The 16,977-nt window shown below is 59.4% G+C and overlaps 1 protein-coding gene across 2 annotated transcripts in view; it reads right to left on the reverse strand.

The window, feature by feature from the left end:
* Window positions 1-16,231, reverse strand: part of ADGRB2 (adhesion G protein-coupled receptor B2) — a 32,927-nt gene extending 16,696 nt beyond the window's left edge. The window contains exons 1-4 of one of the 2 annotated variants that reach the window (XM_057744418.1): window positions 16,146-16,231; window positions 11,633-12,447; window positions 631-714; window positions 212-376 (exon numbers count right to left, since the gene is read on the reverse strand). In XM_057744418.1, coding sequence (XP_057600401.1) covers window positions 212-376; window positions 631-714; window positions 11,633-12,447; window positions 16,146-16,231 — 1,150 coding nt within the window. Of the gene's footprint in view, window positions 1-211; window positions 377-630; window positions 715-11,632; window positions 12,448-12,621; window positions 12,740-16,145 lie in introns of those variants that run through there. The other variant, XM_057744429.1, reaches the window with a different exon arrangement.
* Window positions 16,232-16,977: the final 746 nt, after the last annotated feature.

Below are 16,977 nucleotides of genomic sequence, written 5' to 3' on the forward strand. Positions count from 1 at the left end.
AGCCCGCGGGTGTGGGCCCTGGTCTGATTCATCTGTGTCCCCAGTGCGCTGTGCAGAGCTGGGCACAGTTGGGGGTGGGGGGGGGGACGTGGACAGTCAAGTTTGCTGAATGAAAGGAGGAGGCAACCAACCATCTCTGGAAGATGAACTTGCCCGAGTCCCAGGCAGGACCCGACCCTGCAGGCAGGCCGGGCGGGGAGGACGGGCGTACCTGGGCAGGTGGCTGAATTGTTGCAGGGCCGGGTCTCCCGCAGGGGCCCGCTGCACAGGGTCCCATAGGGGGAGGACACACAGGAGCGGGTCCGCACCTGCAGGCCCTGCCCACACGTCAGGGAACACACGCTCCACGGGGACCACTCCTCAGCCGCCGGGTCGCCTACGAGAGAGGGACAGCGTCGGCGGCAGGGGGCATCTCCCAAGCACTCAGTCTCATGGGAATCCTCCTACCCTAACCCCAAGTGACAGGCTCTTCAGGAGGCAACCCAGCCCTGCCCACAGGCCTCACACGGCAGAGAGACACAACTGAGCTCCAGGACATAGACACAGACGGGCACACGCCAAGCACACATGCCACCAGACGCCACACAGTCGGGCCCCCGCCACAGAGGAAGGGAGGCGGGCCCGAGTTACCTGTCTGCGCCATGTACAGCCCAGGCTCATCTGCAGACCTTGGCCACTGGGTTTTCACCTTCGGTTCCTCTTCCGGCTCCTCACCTGGAACACGGAGGTGGTGGCAGAGGCTAAGCAGAGGCCAGCTCCGTCCTGCCAGAGTGGCACAGAGAGGGCAGGCTTGCTCGCCCTCAGCCAGAAGGTCTGGAACCAACCGCAGGCGACGCTGAGAGAGCATCACGTCCTGCCCCCTGCCCCACCACCACCATTTTACAGATAAGGAAACTGAGGCCCAGAAGGCCACACAGGGCTCGCCCACAACCTCACAACCATCTTTTCCTCTTGCCTCAGCCAGACTGGGGGAGTCTGGAGAGGAGTGGCCACTCATATTAATGAGCTCTGGGAGGCTTCTGTGCCAAGTGCTATCTATACCTGTCTCCTTCACCCTCCCCTAGGAAACAGGGACCATCACCTCCACTCAAAGACAAGAAAACGGAGACCCAGAGAGGGGAAATGACTTGTCCAAGATAACACAGCTTGGTATGATCCTGCGGTTCAGGCTCTTTCCCCTCACAGGGGGGACCCTAAGGCAGACAAACAGCCAAGGTGAGCAGCTGTGACCACCCCCCAAGCCTGCCTCTGGGACACTATTCATGCCAAGCCAGGAGCTGGGCCTGGGGCCCAAGCAGCCCTGGACTGTGACCTGGAGACACAGATCAAACCTCCACTCCTCTGAGACCTAAGGGCCCAGGACAGGTGTCTACTCCAGCAGACCCTATTCCCCACCACCCTGTGGCCGGACCGCAGCAGGCACTCAGCGGTCTGCTGCTGCTGCTGCCTCGCCGGGCTCTTGGCTGCCCTGATTTATGTGTCTGGTTTAGGCCTCGGAAGCACCACCAGCCCTGGAGGAGAGGCTGGGAGCTCCCATTCTCCAAAGCCAGGCCCTCCTGCTCAGACATGAGCTCATCAGGCCCTCTCCCCCAGGCTGCGTAGCGGGGATGGCGGCAGACATGAGTATAGGGGAGAAAGACCCAGCCCACGTCGAGGATGCTGGGCGGGTGGGGCCGGACAGGGCTCAGCCCACGCTGTCCCCAGACCCGAAGGTACTCCTCTCCCCCACCCCCAGGCCCTCTCCTATTTCTGAAAGCCAGGTCAGCACCGAACAGGCACTCTGTGCTAGAAGGAACCCAAGAAGGCTGTACTCTTCCTGCCCGCTGCCACCCAGTCCAGGCTCTGCATCTGAGAGAAAGCTCTTCCTGGCCAGGCATGAAGAGTGGCCACTCTGAGGAAACCTGCTGTCCAGGGGGCCCTGAGCTGCCACTCAGCCCAGCCTCTGGTCTCATCCGCTCCTGGGCCCTTCCCTCCACTTCGGCCACCAGTCCCAGCACCTGGTCGTCATCATCCCCGAAACTTCTCCACCGTCTCTGAAGCCTGCGTCTCCCCACCCCACCAGGACACCTTCAGATTCAGGCAATCCTGGCCCCAACTGGGGCGTGGACCCTGGCCAGCTGTGTGACCTTTGGCAAGCATCTTTGCCTCTCTGACCCTGTTTTCTGACCTCTGTAGAACAATACTGCGCCCTACCTTGAGGGCTGACTTAAGGACTTCCTGCCAGGAGACTGTGAAGCCCTGAGCACGCTGCTTGGACGTGGGGAATGCTCAGAAGGCAGTAACTCTCTGGTTTATTTTCACCAGCTCCCCTCCCCTCAACACCTCCACCCCTTCTGCACCCTCACATGCCACCCCGCCCTCAGCCCCCTGGGCCTCCTCCCTTTGATCAGCATCTGTCATCCCTCCTGGCCTCCCTGTGGGCCCTGCCTCTATCAGGACCACAGAGGAGGTGCTGGAGCCATGCCTGGCAGCTCCTGAATCCCCTCACCCGGCCCTTCCACCACACCCGCTCAGCCAGTCCCCGGCCCTGGAGCCTGTGACAAACCGCCTTCTCCACGCCCACCGGCAGGCTGCTGAACAAATCTGCAGCTGTGCCAACTGGCACCACGACAGATTCAGGGACGCATATCCGCTGGGCATGCGGGGCTCCCTGCCTTCCGCATCTCCCACCTCAGTGGGCTGTGCCAGACCCTGACCTCTCCCCTCAAGCCCATCTCCGCCCACTCCCTCTCTGCAACAAGCTCCTTTACAGAGAAAGCAGAAGCTATGACATGGGAGCGCCACCCCCCAACCTCGACTTCTTGCCCCACCCCTCCAACTCCCAACTTTCCTGCAGCCCTTCTCCTCACAAAGGCCAGCCCCTCAGCCTCCTACTCCTCCAGCCCCCTTCTCGGGAGCTCCATCCATTATCCCCTCTCTCAGCAGCATTTCGTCAGCATTCTCCTCGTGGCAGCCTGGGAACAGATCTAGGCCTCTTCTGTTCCGGGGGGAGCCCTCCTTTGACCCTCCTGCCTGCTCTGGCTACTGCCCTCAGCTTCTCTTCACCAGCAATGAGGGGTCCACAGCTGGCACTCCAGTTTCTCGCCTGCCATTCACGTCCTGGCTCAAATGTCACCTCGCCTGGTAAATCCACCGCAGTCTGGCTTCTGACCATGTCTTTCTGCTGAAACTCTTCTTGACAGAATCATCAGCGCCCTCCTTGTTGCTAAATCCTATGGACACTGTGCAGGCCTTGTCCCGCTTGACCACTTGGCAGCATTTGGCCCTGCTGACTCCCTGGCCTGGAAACGCTCCCCTCCCTGGAAACACTCCCCTCCCTGACTCGCCTGGCTTCCTCCTACCTCTGCCCTGCCTCCTGGGCCAGTCTAGCTTCCTGCTGCTTCCACATCAGGCATCCACCCTTTGTCTTGTTTTCACAGGATGACACCCCCTCCCCAGGCTTCATTAACCCCTCTGAATGGCTGCTCCTAAGTCACTGTCCCCCGCCCCAACCCTGTGCTTCACTCCTGTACAGCTTCCTGCCTCCTGAACAGGTCCCCTGACGGGGGGCCCTCAAACTCAGCATGTCCAAAATAGGATCATCATCTCTTCTCAAACTTCTCAAACCCACTTGTTCCCCACCTTCTTCACCTGGAAAACTCCTACTTGACCTTCAAAACCCACCTCAAAAAACCTCTTGTAGGTGAAGTCTTCCTTATCCCTCACTCTCCCACAGAGTTGGCTGCCCCCTCTTCTACATGTCGTCTCATCACAGATGATTCCATCTGCTGACTGTCTGAGTTTCCCCCCACTCATGAGCCCTTTGAAGGAAGGCTGTGTGAGCCATCTCCCTGACCACAGTGAACACAAGCACAGAATCTAGCCCGGAGACACAGCAATAAATGCCAACAAACACGCCGCTCCTAGCTTCCCCCACCCCATGGGGGTCACTGGAAATGGTCGTTTGTCATCTTGAGTATCAGCTCTGCCCTGCAGTCTGCCACCTAGACCACCCCCAAGCCTGACATCCATTTATTAATAAACATCCTGGTCATGCCATTTGACCTGTTGCAAATCCAGCCAAGAGTCCTCTCATCCAACTCGCTTTTGGTGTCTTGGCCATTACTGTTGTGGTGGCACCCCCCTCCCATCCCTGGCCTGGCATCCAGCAAGCCAATCAAGCGTGGCCACGTGAGAGACCAGCCTGACTTGCTTGTCACTGGACTCACACTGCTTCCTGTGGTGCCCGCATCCTCTACTAACCACTCACCACCCGTTTGCTGGCCAGCCCCACCATGTAACCAGAGATGGTCTGGGTGGTTTCTAGAATCTACCCCATTTGAAAATCAGAACTTGTCCCAGGTCTAGCTCTTGAGCCCCTCTCCTAGCCTCCTGGGCTGGGCCAGAGAGGGGAAGGGACAAGCCCAAGGCCACACAGCGGGGGCCTGCACTGACGGCCCTCCCCTCTCCACCCCCACCCCCACCCCACCCCCCTCTGAGGGAAGCCAGTGCTCCCTGCAGGGCAAGGAGACAGCTAAAACCAGGGGTATCAGCCACTGAAACAAACGTTTATTCAGCATGTACCAGGCGCAGACTCCAGCTGGCTCCAGCTCCAGGCCCAGACCAGGACGGGTGTGAGAGGAGGCTGGGCCAGGAGGACGAGGAGGGGTCCAGGAAGGGGTGTGAGCACCCCCAGACCTCCTGAGCATCCCACTCAGTGGGCGCCGTGAGCTGACTGGACCAGGGCTTCTGATGCTCCCAGCCCCACAACCCATCAGCGTTCCCACTCAACCCTGGAATGATCTCTTAACTGTTCCATTTTGCTTTGAATAACTTTGTCGTAGATCATTTACTGCACACCTCCTATGTGCCAGTCACTGCAGGCTTTACATCACCTCATCTAATCCTCATTAGGGCAGGTTCTCCCGTTTTACTAATGAAGTACTCATGAGGCACCAAGGTCTCATCCTGGAGAGAGGCTGGTGTGCGATGTGAACTCTGGCCTGCCCGATTCCAGAGGCCACTTTCCACTGAACGGCACTGGCTCTGACAAAATGCAACTCAACTTGGACCTCCTCAGAGATGCCTTTCCTAATTCCCACAGGACCCCAAGTTCCTCCCTCATCCCACCACAGCCCCCCACACGCTCGCCTCTGGTATCTTGCTTCCACACCTCTTCCTAATTGTTCCTTTGCACTTCTACGCCCCGCCTCCCCCAGGTAAGCCTGATTCTCCCCTGTAGTGTCCAAAGTGGTCCTCTGGAAGGCCAGCTCCAGCCACACGCACTGGCCCTGCTGAGGAGCCTTCAGTGGCTCCCCACTGCTACAGCTACAGTAATCCTCTGAGCCTGGCATACTCTGGCCCTGCTGACCTGTCCAGTCCTGTTTTCCCCTCCCCACCAGGCAGCCAAGCACACTGTGAGGCCACGTGGGCCAGTGGGAAGGACACAGATTTGGGAGCCAGCCAAATGCGGTCTGATTCCCAAGTCTGCATAGGCTTGCTGTGTGCCGTTGAGCAAGTCACCTCACTTCTCTGAGCCTAAAATTTTCCAGCTGAAAATAGAGATGACACTTCCTAATTCATCATGAGAATTAAATGATAAGAGATAACGGACCACCTGGAGCATAATAAGCTCTCGATGAAAAGGAGCTGCCACCCCCTTCTTGTTAGCCCTTGAACATGCAAATGCTTTCCTCCCTCCACTCATCTGTTAATAGTGTTCCCTCCTCTTGGAACGCCCTTCCTCTACCTCCATCTGTCAAAATCTTCTAGATTTCAAATGCCACCTCCTCCAGGAAGCCTCCCTAGGCTGACTACACAGAGGTTTGGGTGTGCAGGTCCCTTCTCCTGCTGTAGCTGTGAGTATCCTGGGCTCATCCCTCTCCTGGGCCCTGAGGGAGGGTCTCAATCTCCCTTGACCTTCTTGCACAGGTGGCCCAGCTCTGAGCTGCCAGACACAAGACAGGCATTCAGCAAACACGGTCCAGATATCCCTGAGGGCTCCTCCACCCCAACCACACAGGGCCACTCTGAGTCTCACCCCTGGCACTGGCAGGCCGGGTGGGCACAGGCGCCCTGCCGTCTAAGCAGGACTGCACACACCTGCTACGCCACGCTCCACAGACCCTGCCCCCTGAACTCCACACAGTCCAGCCCCCTCAGCCTCCTTTGTCATGAATGTGTTAAAAATAACCACGATAATCATCACTTCCACAGGGAGAGAGCAGTGCAATTTACAGTGCAGTCCTCCCACCCCAGGGCTCTCTGCATCCTCCCTCAGGCTGTCCCTAGAGCCCCACGTAGGCACCAACTGATCCCCCTGAAACACCGTTCTGTCATGTCCCCCCATGGCTCCCCACCCCCAGTAGTGCATCAGGATGCCAGGGGGCGGGGGGTGAGCGCTTTTAAATGCCAGGCTCTACCTCTGCAGTCCAATGCAACTGGGTACACCCAGCCCAAAGGCCAGTCCCCCTCCAGTGACTTCCTCCCCAGGCTGCTGGCCTATCTGCCCAGCCCCTCAACAGAGCTAGCTGGGTCTCTGCCACCTCCCCCACTCAGCCAGGTTCTCCTCAAGAGCAGGGACCACATCTGACTCATCCTTCTTCCCCCACGTCACCCAACTTCTTGCTGCCTTAAAGCCCTCAGCCAACAGGGTGAGGTCCCAGGGTTTGGGTGCGGCAGACAGAGGCTTGGCCCCATCTCCCAGCACCGTCTAGTAAAGGCTAGTCTACAGCCCCCTGTCCCCAGCATGTTCACATGCCATGCCCTGACACAGGCTGCTTCCTTTACATCGAAAGCCCGTCCCCTTGCACTGGGAAATGACTTGGGGAGGCTCACAAACGTGCCATGAAATAACACTGGGTCATGGACTGAGGAAGTGATCTCCTTTCCAGGACTCTTTTCAGGAGACGATTTGTGAATCTGCCTGGGATAGTCTGGTTTGGGCCTGCTGCCCTGGTGGAATTAATGGTACCCCCTCCCCCCATTTATAACCTCGAAAACATCTCGGTTCAGATGATAAATTATATGGCCACCTCACTTTTAATCCTTCCAAATGCATGAGAAAGATCTCTGTGCAGTCTGAGACTTTTACACATCCCCCGTACGTGCTAATTTCTCTCTCTAATAAATTGAGAGCAGGGATGAGCGTCTAGCTAGAATCTGCTGTTTCTTTGGCTATCTTCTATTCCAGATAAATTGATAACATGAAATCTATCATATTGATAAAATGAAATTTCTTTTCAATACATTAAATTTTAAAAGTGATTCAATTGAAAGAAAAACAATTCACAGGCTAGTGAATTCCTATTTACTCCTCAAAACCCAACTCAGAATCACCTTCTTTAGACCACCTTTCCACCCCTTTGTGGCTGAATTCCTCACTCTTCCTCCTCCCTTGACTCCGGCACATACATGCATACCTACTGCACTGTCATGACAACAACACGACTATCTATTAGGGATTTACCGTGCGCCAGGCACTGTGCTAAGCACCAACCCACATTCTCTTGCTTAAGCCTCGCCACTCCTCTTTAGAAGAGCTCCACTATCCCCATTTTATAGATGATGATATAGGGATGAGGAAACATGCTTGTGGTCACACAGCTAATCAGCAGTGGTGTCAGGGACTGAACCTGGGGCTGGACGACGTCAGCCGGAGGCCTTGACCACCACCAGTGGTCACTCTCCCCCACCAGAGGGCAGGAGGTGTGTCTGCTTCACCTCGGATCTCATTCACTCAGAGCCAGTCCAAGGCCTGGCACAAACTCCACTCTGATAAAGACACGACGATGTGTGTGATGGGTGGGCTGGGACTCAGCCCCTCTGAGATGTCGGGGAGGGGGGGTGAGGGTCTGTGCCCCACTCCGCATCCCGTGATGGAGCACACAGATTTCCAGCAGCAGAGATCTGGGCTGGAAAGATCTTCCAGGAAACATACCACATGTATTAGGTCTCCCCCTCCCCACTCTGAGAGAGTCCCCGCCTCCTTGATGTCTGCACCCCAAAGAGTCAGGTAAGGTAGGGCCCCTCCTCCTGCCACCAGACCATGCTGACCAAAGGAGGATGGCAGGGCCTGAGAGTCGAGGAGAAAGCCGATCTAGGACTGGGTTGGGCAGGTGAGAGGCAGCTTCCTAGAGGACACGGGGTTTGAGTTATGCTTGGAAGGATGGGGTGAAGGATAACCCAGGGCAAAGGGCACTCCAGGTGAGGGAAAACAGCCCAAGCAAAGGCAAGGAAGCCAGAAAACAGGGGGTTCCAGGGCCAGTAGGAGCCCCGGTTGAAAGGGTGCGAGAGAACCAGAGGAAAAGCAGGTGGCGGCTGGGTCAGGGGCGGGGCTGGCATGCCAGGCTGAGGAGTCTGGGCCACGATGGGGAGTCCCTGGGGGCCAAATCAGGGAAGTGACACACAGAGAACTGGAAGTCCTGAGGCCCCAGCGGGGCAGCGCCTTGCCCAAGTCACACAGCAACAGTGACAGAGCGGGGATCTGAACCCATTCTTGCCTCTCAGGCCTGACACTCAGGGAACCGCAGGCTCACCTGGTGGCCAGGCCTCTGGAATGGAGCCTGGGTGATGGAGATGGTGGGTTGGCAGCAACCCGCCAAGGGTGGACAGTGCCCCTGGGGGGAGGCGGGGAGTGTGGCGGAGGAGAGAGGGGGGCTGCAAGAGTGAAGGACACTTTCTCCCAAATGTCACCCCTGCACAGCCACACCTCCGGACTGGAGGGTCAGTGGGCAGGAACTGCAGGGTGGCGACCGGCTCCCGGGAGCTGGGCTCTGCAGCTGGTATCACCTCTACCTGCCGCCTTCCGGCCCCGGCCCCGGCCCCGGCCAGCCTCTGTGGCCGTCCTCCATGGAGCTCCTTCCTGCCTGCCTCCCTTTCTTCCTCTCCCCCCACTTAACAGATTGCGGCAGCAAGATGGCACAAATTTATGGCTCAACTCACCAAAAATAACAAGAGATCTATCAAAGGCAGTTCGCGTGAAATTAACAGGCGCCCGTACCCTCTTGTCAAACGCAATGGGCTCTGAGGCGAGCCCAGGCACTGTGCTCCCGGCCTCATGGCTCTTCCAGTGCCAACCCAGCTCCACCCTGCTTGGCCCTGCGCTGATCCTACCTGGGATGCCCCAGAGAAGGTGAGCACTGCTCCCCTGCCCCAGTGCCTGGCAGAGGGACTGGGAAGAGGATCTCACTCTTCCTGTTCACCACCATTCCACCAATCTTGTCCTCGAGCTGGCAGCTCCACGTGCCAGCCAGTTCTCCTGCAGCTGGTACATGTGTCCAACTGGCCAGTGGGGAGGAGGTGAAGGGAAGTATGGAGGTGAGGCCAAGGGCTTGGCCAAAGTGGTGCTGCCACCAGGCGCAGAGTTCTCCGGGCCCTGAGGATACCAGTGGCCCCCAGATGCCCCCTGCCACATGGAACAAACTGAGTCATGTGCCCATCATCTCCTGCCCCAGAGAGGGTGGGCAGAAGGGAAGAGGTGGCAAAGAGGAAGAGTCTCTCACGTGCCATGGGAGAGGAAGGGGCTGTGCCAGCCCAACTCTGGGCACCAGTGTGCCCTGTGAGCCCACTTACGGCTGATGCCACATCTCCATCACCCCCACCGCCCGCAACTCCCTACAAGAGCCCTCCCTGCAGGCCATCCCATGGAGCGGCCTGGCAACATGCCAAGCAGGACAAGGGGCACGAGCTGGGAGCCCAGGGGTCCCTGCTCAGAGAAGATACCAGGCTTCGTGCCCAGGGACAACAGCATCTAATCTCCACCCATCCTCAGTCCCAGAGGCCCCTGCAAAGGCTCTGATGATGGTGGGAACGATGGTGCCCTTCCTGTCACCGGGCCCCTCTGACCCGTAAAGACACCCCGGCTACCAACCAACTCCTGCTTCCGGCTTCAGCCAAGCCCAGCTGGCTGCCCCTGGCTCTGTGCTCCACATGGCAGCCTGCCCGGATGGTGCCCGCCCAGGAGGGCAGAGCCTCACTCCATCCACTGCGGACCACTGGGCCGATGGACCGCAGAGAAAGCCAGACAAAAGAACCCGCCCTCTGCCGAGCACAATGGGGGAGGCCTCCACAGAGTGACAGGCAGTGGCGGCCAGGCAGGAAGAGCCATAAACCTCCTGATATACGCCTGGCACTCTCCGCCGATGTTCGACAAAGAAGCGAAATTCAATTTCTTCCTGCAGGCACTAAATCCCAGGCCAGCCTCCAGGGCCCGTTGCCTGCCCACAGCCTGGCTGTCACTCCGACGGCTTCATCGACCGCTGTGAGAGGCCAAGCTGGCCTAGGGGAGAGGGCAGAGCAAGGCCACTGGGCACTTGCCATGGATGGGCGTGGTGCCAGATGTCTCATGAGGGAGGCTGAGAAGCCCCTTCTCCAAAGCCTTGGGAGAGGCTATGGTCATGATAAACACCTCCTCTAATTACACCAGGGCTATCTCCCCATTTTACAGACAAACTGATGCAGAAATAAGTAAATAAATAAAAAATAAAGGATCTACTCAACGTCACAAAGACAGTTCCCAATTTTCGGGCTCTGTCTGCAAAACGGGCATGGGGACAGATCATACCCCTCCAATACCCCTAGCAGCCCTCACATGAGACCTCCCCGTTCCCTTGCAAATGCTCTCAGCCAGATCCAGGTGCCCCTGTGACCTCCATCCCTGAGAGACAACCTGATGATGGCAGGCCAGCACCTGTTATCCCAAGTGGGGAAACGGAGGCCCAGAGAGGGATGGGAACTCCCTCTTAGTACCAGAGCTGGAAACCAGATCTCAAATCTGCCTCCCTCCCACCCCCATGCCCTAGGCCCCCTGGCCAGTCCCTGGCCCAGCCCTACGCAGCAGACACGTAGGACCCACCCAAGGATCTTGTGGCCCCGAAGCTACAGGAAGGAGGGTCGGCAGAAGGTGGCCATGGCTGAGGGAGCTGGGGTGGGAGTAGGAGCAGGCAGGACTCAAGGGCTCGAAGAGCTTTTGCCCAGTCAGCAGGAAGCTCTAGCAGCTGACAGCCTTGCTCCCAGAAGACGTGGGCTCAGGGGGGGAGACAGGGGGCACTGGGAGCTGAGCCAGGCCAGCCCTCCAAGATAGCTTCGAAGCTCGGGCCTCTTTACCCAGGCACATTCTTCTGCGCCTTCTTCTGCCCTGACCCTGGGGCCACAGCCAGAAACCACTGACCCGTGTGGGCAAGAAGATGTCCCCGCACCCTGCCTACTCCAGCCTCCAGGCGAACTTGTCAACTTGCAGTGCCACGGCCTGCCGCGGTCACTCCCAGCTTTGGGCCTTTGTACACACGGCTCCCTCTGCCTGGAACGCCCTCGCCACTCCTTTAGCTTGGCTTGCTTCCACGTATCCTTCTGATCTCTATTCCTATATCGCTTCCCTCAGGAAGCCTTCCCTGACTGCCCACTTAGGGGGTCCCCTCGCTGGGTTTATCACGCTGCACTGTCTGGTCTATGCCCCCATGCATCCACCCAGACTGCAAACTCTTCAAGAGGGAGGTCTGACCCCCAATCCACTTTGGTGACCCCAACACCTGGACAAGGCTGGACCCAGAGGAGACACTGATGAACAACCACATGAACGCCCCAGTATCTGCCAAGATGGGCACCGTCAGCCCTCCAGACACACCCACCTCCCCTGGGCCCTGCTCAGACTCACCGTATCTCATCTCCGTGGTGAAGAGGTCATTGCTGCTCCCCGAGTGCAAATCGGCCTCGGCAGGTGGGGCTGGGCCCCCGGGCACCAGGGCATTGGACAGGGTGTGGGCAGCAGGAGGACCCGGAGGCGTGGTGGTGGTGGGGCCGGCCCCCGCCTCACCAGGGCAGCTGCAGCCCGGCTGGGCAAAGCCACAGGCCCTGCCGGCCGCGCGGCCGCACTCCTCGCTCCAGCGGCAGAGGACGCCGCAGGTGAACTGGCTGGAGTTGTTGTTGTTGATCAGCAAGACCTCGACGAAGCGGAAGGCCAGGGCCGCGGGCGCCAGCAGGCGCGGGGCCTCCGCGGGCTCGGCTGACAGGCACAGCTGCACGAAGTTCTTGTCGAAGTGCAGGAAGGTGAAGGGGCCCGACCCGCCGCACAGCTCCAACCCCGCGGCTGCCTCCTCCTCCTCTGGCCGCCCCAACTCCGCCTCCGCCTGGGCCTCCGCCTCCTCGGGGCCGGGCCGCAGGCAGGTAAAGTTGACCAGGTAGTGGTCCAGGGGCAGCAGGCGAGGGGCAAAGTGGGTGCACACCTGTTCCTGGCGGTTGAAGCGCAGGTAGAGGGAGTACTTGGTTGGGTCCGGGTTCTCCAGGGTCCAGGAGCAGCCGGAGGCGATGGTAGGAAAGAGGTCCTGCAGTGAGAAGGCCCCGTAGAGCACGCCCGAGGCCAGGGCAGAGCAGGCGCTGGGGGCGGGGTCGAAGGCGGCAGCCAGGCGCAGGGACAGAATCACAGATAATAAGAGGGGACAGGCTGGGGTCATCCTATGTCCCTTGCCCTGTGGAGAGAGACAGTGGTCAGCGGCCCCAGGCACAGCCAGCACGGGCTCTGAATCTCCCGTGGCTAGCTGCAGGTCGTCGGCCTCCTGGTGGAGACCATGTTTTTTTCAGTCACCCAGGTCTGCCTGTGTGATCTTAGACAAGGGAATTGACCTCTCTGAGCCCCAGTTCCCTTACTTGTTAAATGAAGGCATTCCAGAGAGTGTCTGGAATCTCGTACGCCCTTAGAAACAGGAGTTGTGACTATTATTCTAGGTTCCGCCATCCGTCCCAGCTCGGTCTGACATGCAGATCCAGCCCCAGCCGCACCACCCAACTTGTATTCTCCAGAACTGCCGCTCTCAGTCGCCACGTGTCGTGATCAGCAGCGAGGTGCGTCACACATAATCCAGCGGTGATTGTCGAAGTAGCGATGTTTGTCAACCATTTGCTTTTCCATAAATCAGAGCAATTCAAGGTTACTCCCAGAACAATGCCATCCTCACTCACCTGCTGACTGAGTGGGAGGGAAAGGGGAGGGGTTTCCGCTGGTGTGCCAGGGACTGAGCACAGCCTGGGCCACGCCCACGGGAGGGCATCACAAGCATGCACGTCAGGACGATCGCTGCTGTGGATTTCCTGCCAGCAGTGAGGGGGAGAGGCATCTGCAAAATGGGTGCAGTTGTTCCCCTCTAACCCCTCTTCCTCTCCCACCAAGGGGTTACCCTCCAGGGCCTGGTGCAGGGCCTGCTACCCCCGGGGAGGCCACCCAGCCATCTCCCTGCCCTTAGCTCCCACAGCCCTTTCCTGAAAGTCTGTGTCACTCAATCGTGACTGCTATCCCTCGCTGTCTCCCCAGGGCTAGCTCACTCATCTCATGAGTCTTCAAGCTCCCAGGACTGGAGACCAGAGTCCGTGGGCTTCTACCTCCCCCCAAAGCACGAAGCTGAGCTCCCAGCAGCTGTGCATGTACTCCAGGTGTGGAAGGGCAACGAGGACCCAAGTTGACAGACACACAAAGCAGTCACGCCAGAGTAGACAAGAGATGGGGGGCGAGGGGGACTGCAGGTGCCTCTCACCTACCAGACCAGGGCAGAGCCACTCCCCACAGCCTCCACCCCAGCCGTCCAGACAGCGGAGGGTAGCGCCTGGGCTGCCTCAGCCCCACTTCCAGCCCTGCCCCCAGGAGGGATCCTCACTGCCTCCCCCCTCCATGCCCAAAGCATAGCTCACGGCACTGGATGGGCCCCTAGAGCCTGATTGTTCCACATTAGAGGAGAAAAGATGAGGCTCCGAGAAGGGAGGCAATCTGCTCAAGATCACCCAAGAGAAGCCAGGCTGGGAATGGAGTCCAGGACCTGAGGCCCCAGCCCGGTTTCCCCCTCATCCACCCACAGCCTCTTGCTCTGTCCCCTTCCCTGCCACTCAGGCTTCAGACCCAAGCTCTCAGCTCTGGGAACTGAATCACAAACAGGATAATTCACAGGGTGCGGCTAGATTGTCCCAGGACACAGCTGCTCCCCAGGGACAGGTTTTCCCGTGGCTGTTCAGGAGTCTGAACAGTGGCTGGAGGCTGGGGGTGGAGGGGTGGCGACAGGAATTAGAACCCCAGAATCCCAATCCCTGTGCAGCATCCAGGGACCTCTTCACTGCCCCCGATCCCATGGGCTGCCACTCTGAGCCAGGCCCAGGCCCCAACCACAAACGCACACGTGCCCCTCCTGGGCCACAGCAGGGTGGGGAGGCAGGCTCTAGGCAGGTGCACTTACTGGGCAGGAGCCACCGCACCCTCCTCCAAAGCCCTGCCTGGAGTTATTCAGCAGAAGCCAGGATAGGCTGTGTCTCCACTGCCCCCCTAGAGCTGGAAAAGGGACCAGATCCCTGGCCTTCCCAGCCCACAGCATGACCGTCCCACACTGTTCCGCCTGCCTGGTCTGCTGCGACACCGGCGAAGCCAGCAGCTGACGATGACTGCCATCCAGTCCCCCCGCTGCCCCCAATTATTTTTAAGCAGCCTGCAAAGTTCAGGCCATGGCTGCAGCTCGGGGGAGGGGAGGGGGGGGCTCGTTATAACTGGCCTTGTCTCCCCCACTTATGGCAGGGCAGGGAACCTCCCCGCCAACACACCTGTGCCCTGAGACATGCACACAAACGCACGGCTGCACAGACACGTGTCGCCAGGCGTTCTGCGTGTGAAGAGACACACGCACACAGACATGCACAGAGATCAGTGTAAACCACAGATAAGGGAACTCAATGCACATGAGGGGCACACACTCACATGTACCAGGCTGTCAAGAGCCAGACGCTCATACACAAGCACGGAGGTGTAAATATACTCCCTAGTGTGAACACACACAGGTATTTTGGTTTTCTGAAGCTCAGCATGTGACAGCTACGTATCAGGCAGGAGCTGATCCACTGCTCCTTCCTTGGTGTTCCTGACACTGAGGGCTCAGGCCCGCTGCCCCACCTCCTGAGCCTCCCCTGCTTCCTACGCCAGAGCTCCCCAACCCATCAAGCAGCACTAGGTCCATATCCTTCAGAGCCGCAGCCTGGCTTCTCCAGAACGGAGCCACCTCTAAACCCTGCCCAAGCCCCCTCCCCGACTCAGTCTCCTCCAGACACCTCCCCTCACATCAATTCTGGAATTTCGCCCTGGGTGTGTATGACTCTTATTGTTCCTGATGTGACATAAGACCTTTTACGGGCCCCTTTTTATATCACTCCCCACACACAAAATAAGGCAAGGAGCCCAGTTCTAAGCTGGGTCAGAGACTGCCTCCCCTGGGAAGGGACCTTGAAGGATCCTGGCCCCACAGGCAGCTCAGGTGGGTGTGAGCCATGATGAGCCCCCCTGAGCCTTAGTTTTCGCCTCTGCGGAGTGGAGACAAGATCCCTGCCCTCGGGATTGCATACGCCTTTGCATTCAGCCACCAGGTGAGTTCCCAGCACGGAGCCTCCCACGGGGACAGCCCTCACACCAACCTTTCCCCTTCCCCCCACCCCGTCTCAGAACCTCACAGTCTCTCCTCTTCCCTGCTGAAGTTGAGGTCAGTGCCTCTGAAGGCTCTTTGGGTTAAACCTCAGAGTAGCTTTGCCACCTGCAAGCCCAGGATAACCACAAGCTCCTCCATGCACAGAACTAGAGAGGAGGGGCATGGAGGTCAGCTCTGAGGAAGAACTTCCTGGGTCCAGAGGCTGATGAAGAGGGTAATCAGAAGGCCTCCTCCCTCAGGACCTCTCTGGGCTGAGACCCCTCAGGAGCCCCATCTGTCTCAGGACCCCCTCCTCCAGCCACAGGTTCCCTTCACCGCGTGCCCCCTGCCCCCTTCAAATCGGAGAATCCCACCCTCTCTCCAAATACACTCAGGCCCCCTTCCTCCCAGATCCCATAGGCCTGGGCTTCCCTCCTGCACCAGTGAGGGAATCCGAGGCTCCCCAGCAGCTGTAAGGGCCAAGACAGGACTGGGGTGGGAGGGGGCATGGGGCGTAGAGCGGCCGGGAGGGGCACCTCAGGGCAAGGGCTGGGTCTCTGGGATCCCTAGGGTCGACCCCTAGCCTCCCGCTGGCTGAGAGCAGGGGCGCTGGGCGGCGGGAAGCCGGAGCCCCGGCCGCGGGCGGGGGAGGGGCGGCGTGTGGAGGAGGGGGCGCGTCGGTGCGCACATCCGTCGCGTTTATCCACCTGGCAGCTCCAATTCGCCTGCCCATCACTCATCCCCCGCCTTCCGGGCGTTCGCTGTGCAGCCGAGCCCAGACCAGCACGCGGGCGGGGACCCCCAGGCCTCGAGGTCCCCTGTCCTTGCATCGGCCGGGGGCGGCGTCCTCAAGGACCCCTCTCCCGGAGCTCTGGCATCCAGGAAGGCACACACCCTCCAACCAGCCTCGGGAGCTGGTGGGCCGGACCGAGGAGAGGGGGCGACCCTCCCCAGTGCAGCCCCTCTCTCTCCCGCTGGCAGAATGTCTCTTCGTCTGGGGAGGGGTCCTCCAGGGCCCTCCAGCTCACCACTAGGATGCGGTCCCCAGTCCCCCGGGTGGGGGGTGGGGGCGGTGCCTCGCGGGCGGCGGGGGAGGGGTCGGTGACTCAGCCGCCCTCCGCCCGCCTCCCCGGAACTTTGCAGCAGCTGGAGCCGCCGTTGCTACAGGAACCGAAAGCTTTTGTTCCCCAATGTCAAGGCTGCCCCGGCAGGCGGGAGGCTGGGAGGCTACCACTCCCCGGTGGGACCCAGACCCAGCCACACTGCCCAGAGGAATTCCAGCCCAGCAGAACGTCATGGACTGGAACCTCCTATCTCTCCCTTGCCTGCCAAAGCCAGGTTTCTTCAAACTCGTGGGGCACTCTGGCCAGGTCTCCCCCTAACTCTGACCTGGAGCGCTAACTGCCCTGTTAAGTTCCTCATGGCATCTCTCTTCCTGGGGGTAGGTAGAGGCTCTTCTGTGCCCCATGTGCTCCTCTGTGACTGATTTCCCAGTGGGCCCCCCCTAAGAGGCAGCCTACCTTTGGAGACCTTGACTTGGGTTCCTCCACCTCCCCAGCCTCTACACTTGAACCAG

Source organism: Hippopotamus amphibius, chromosome 1 (genome assembly GCF_030028045.1).
Source record: "Hippopotamus amphibius kiboko isolate mHipAmp2 chromosome 1, mHipAmp2.hap2, whole genome shotgun sequence".
Taxonomy (NCBI): domain Eukaryota; kingdom Metazoa; phylum Chordata; class Mammalia; order Artiodactyla; family Hippopotamidae; genus Hippopotamus; species Hippopotamus amphibius.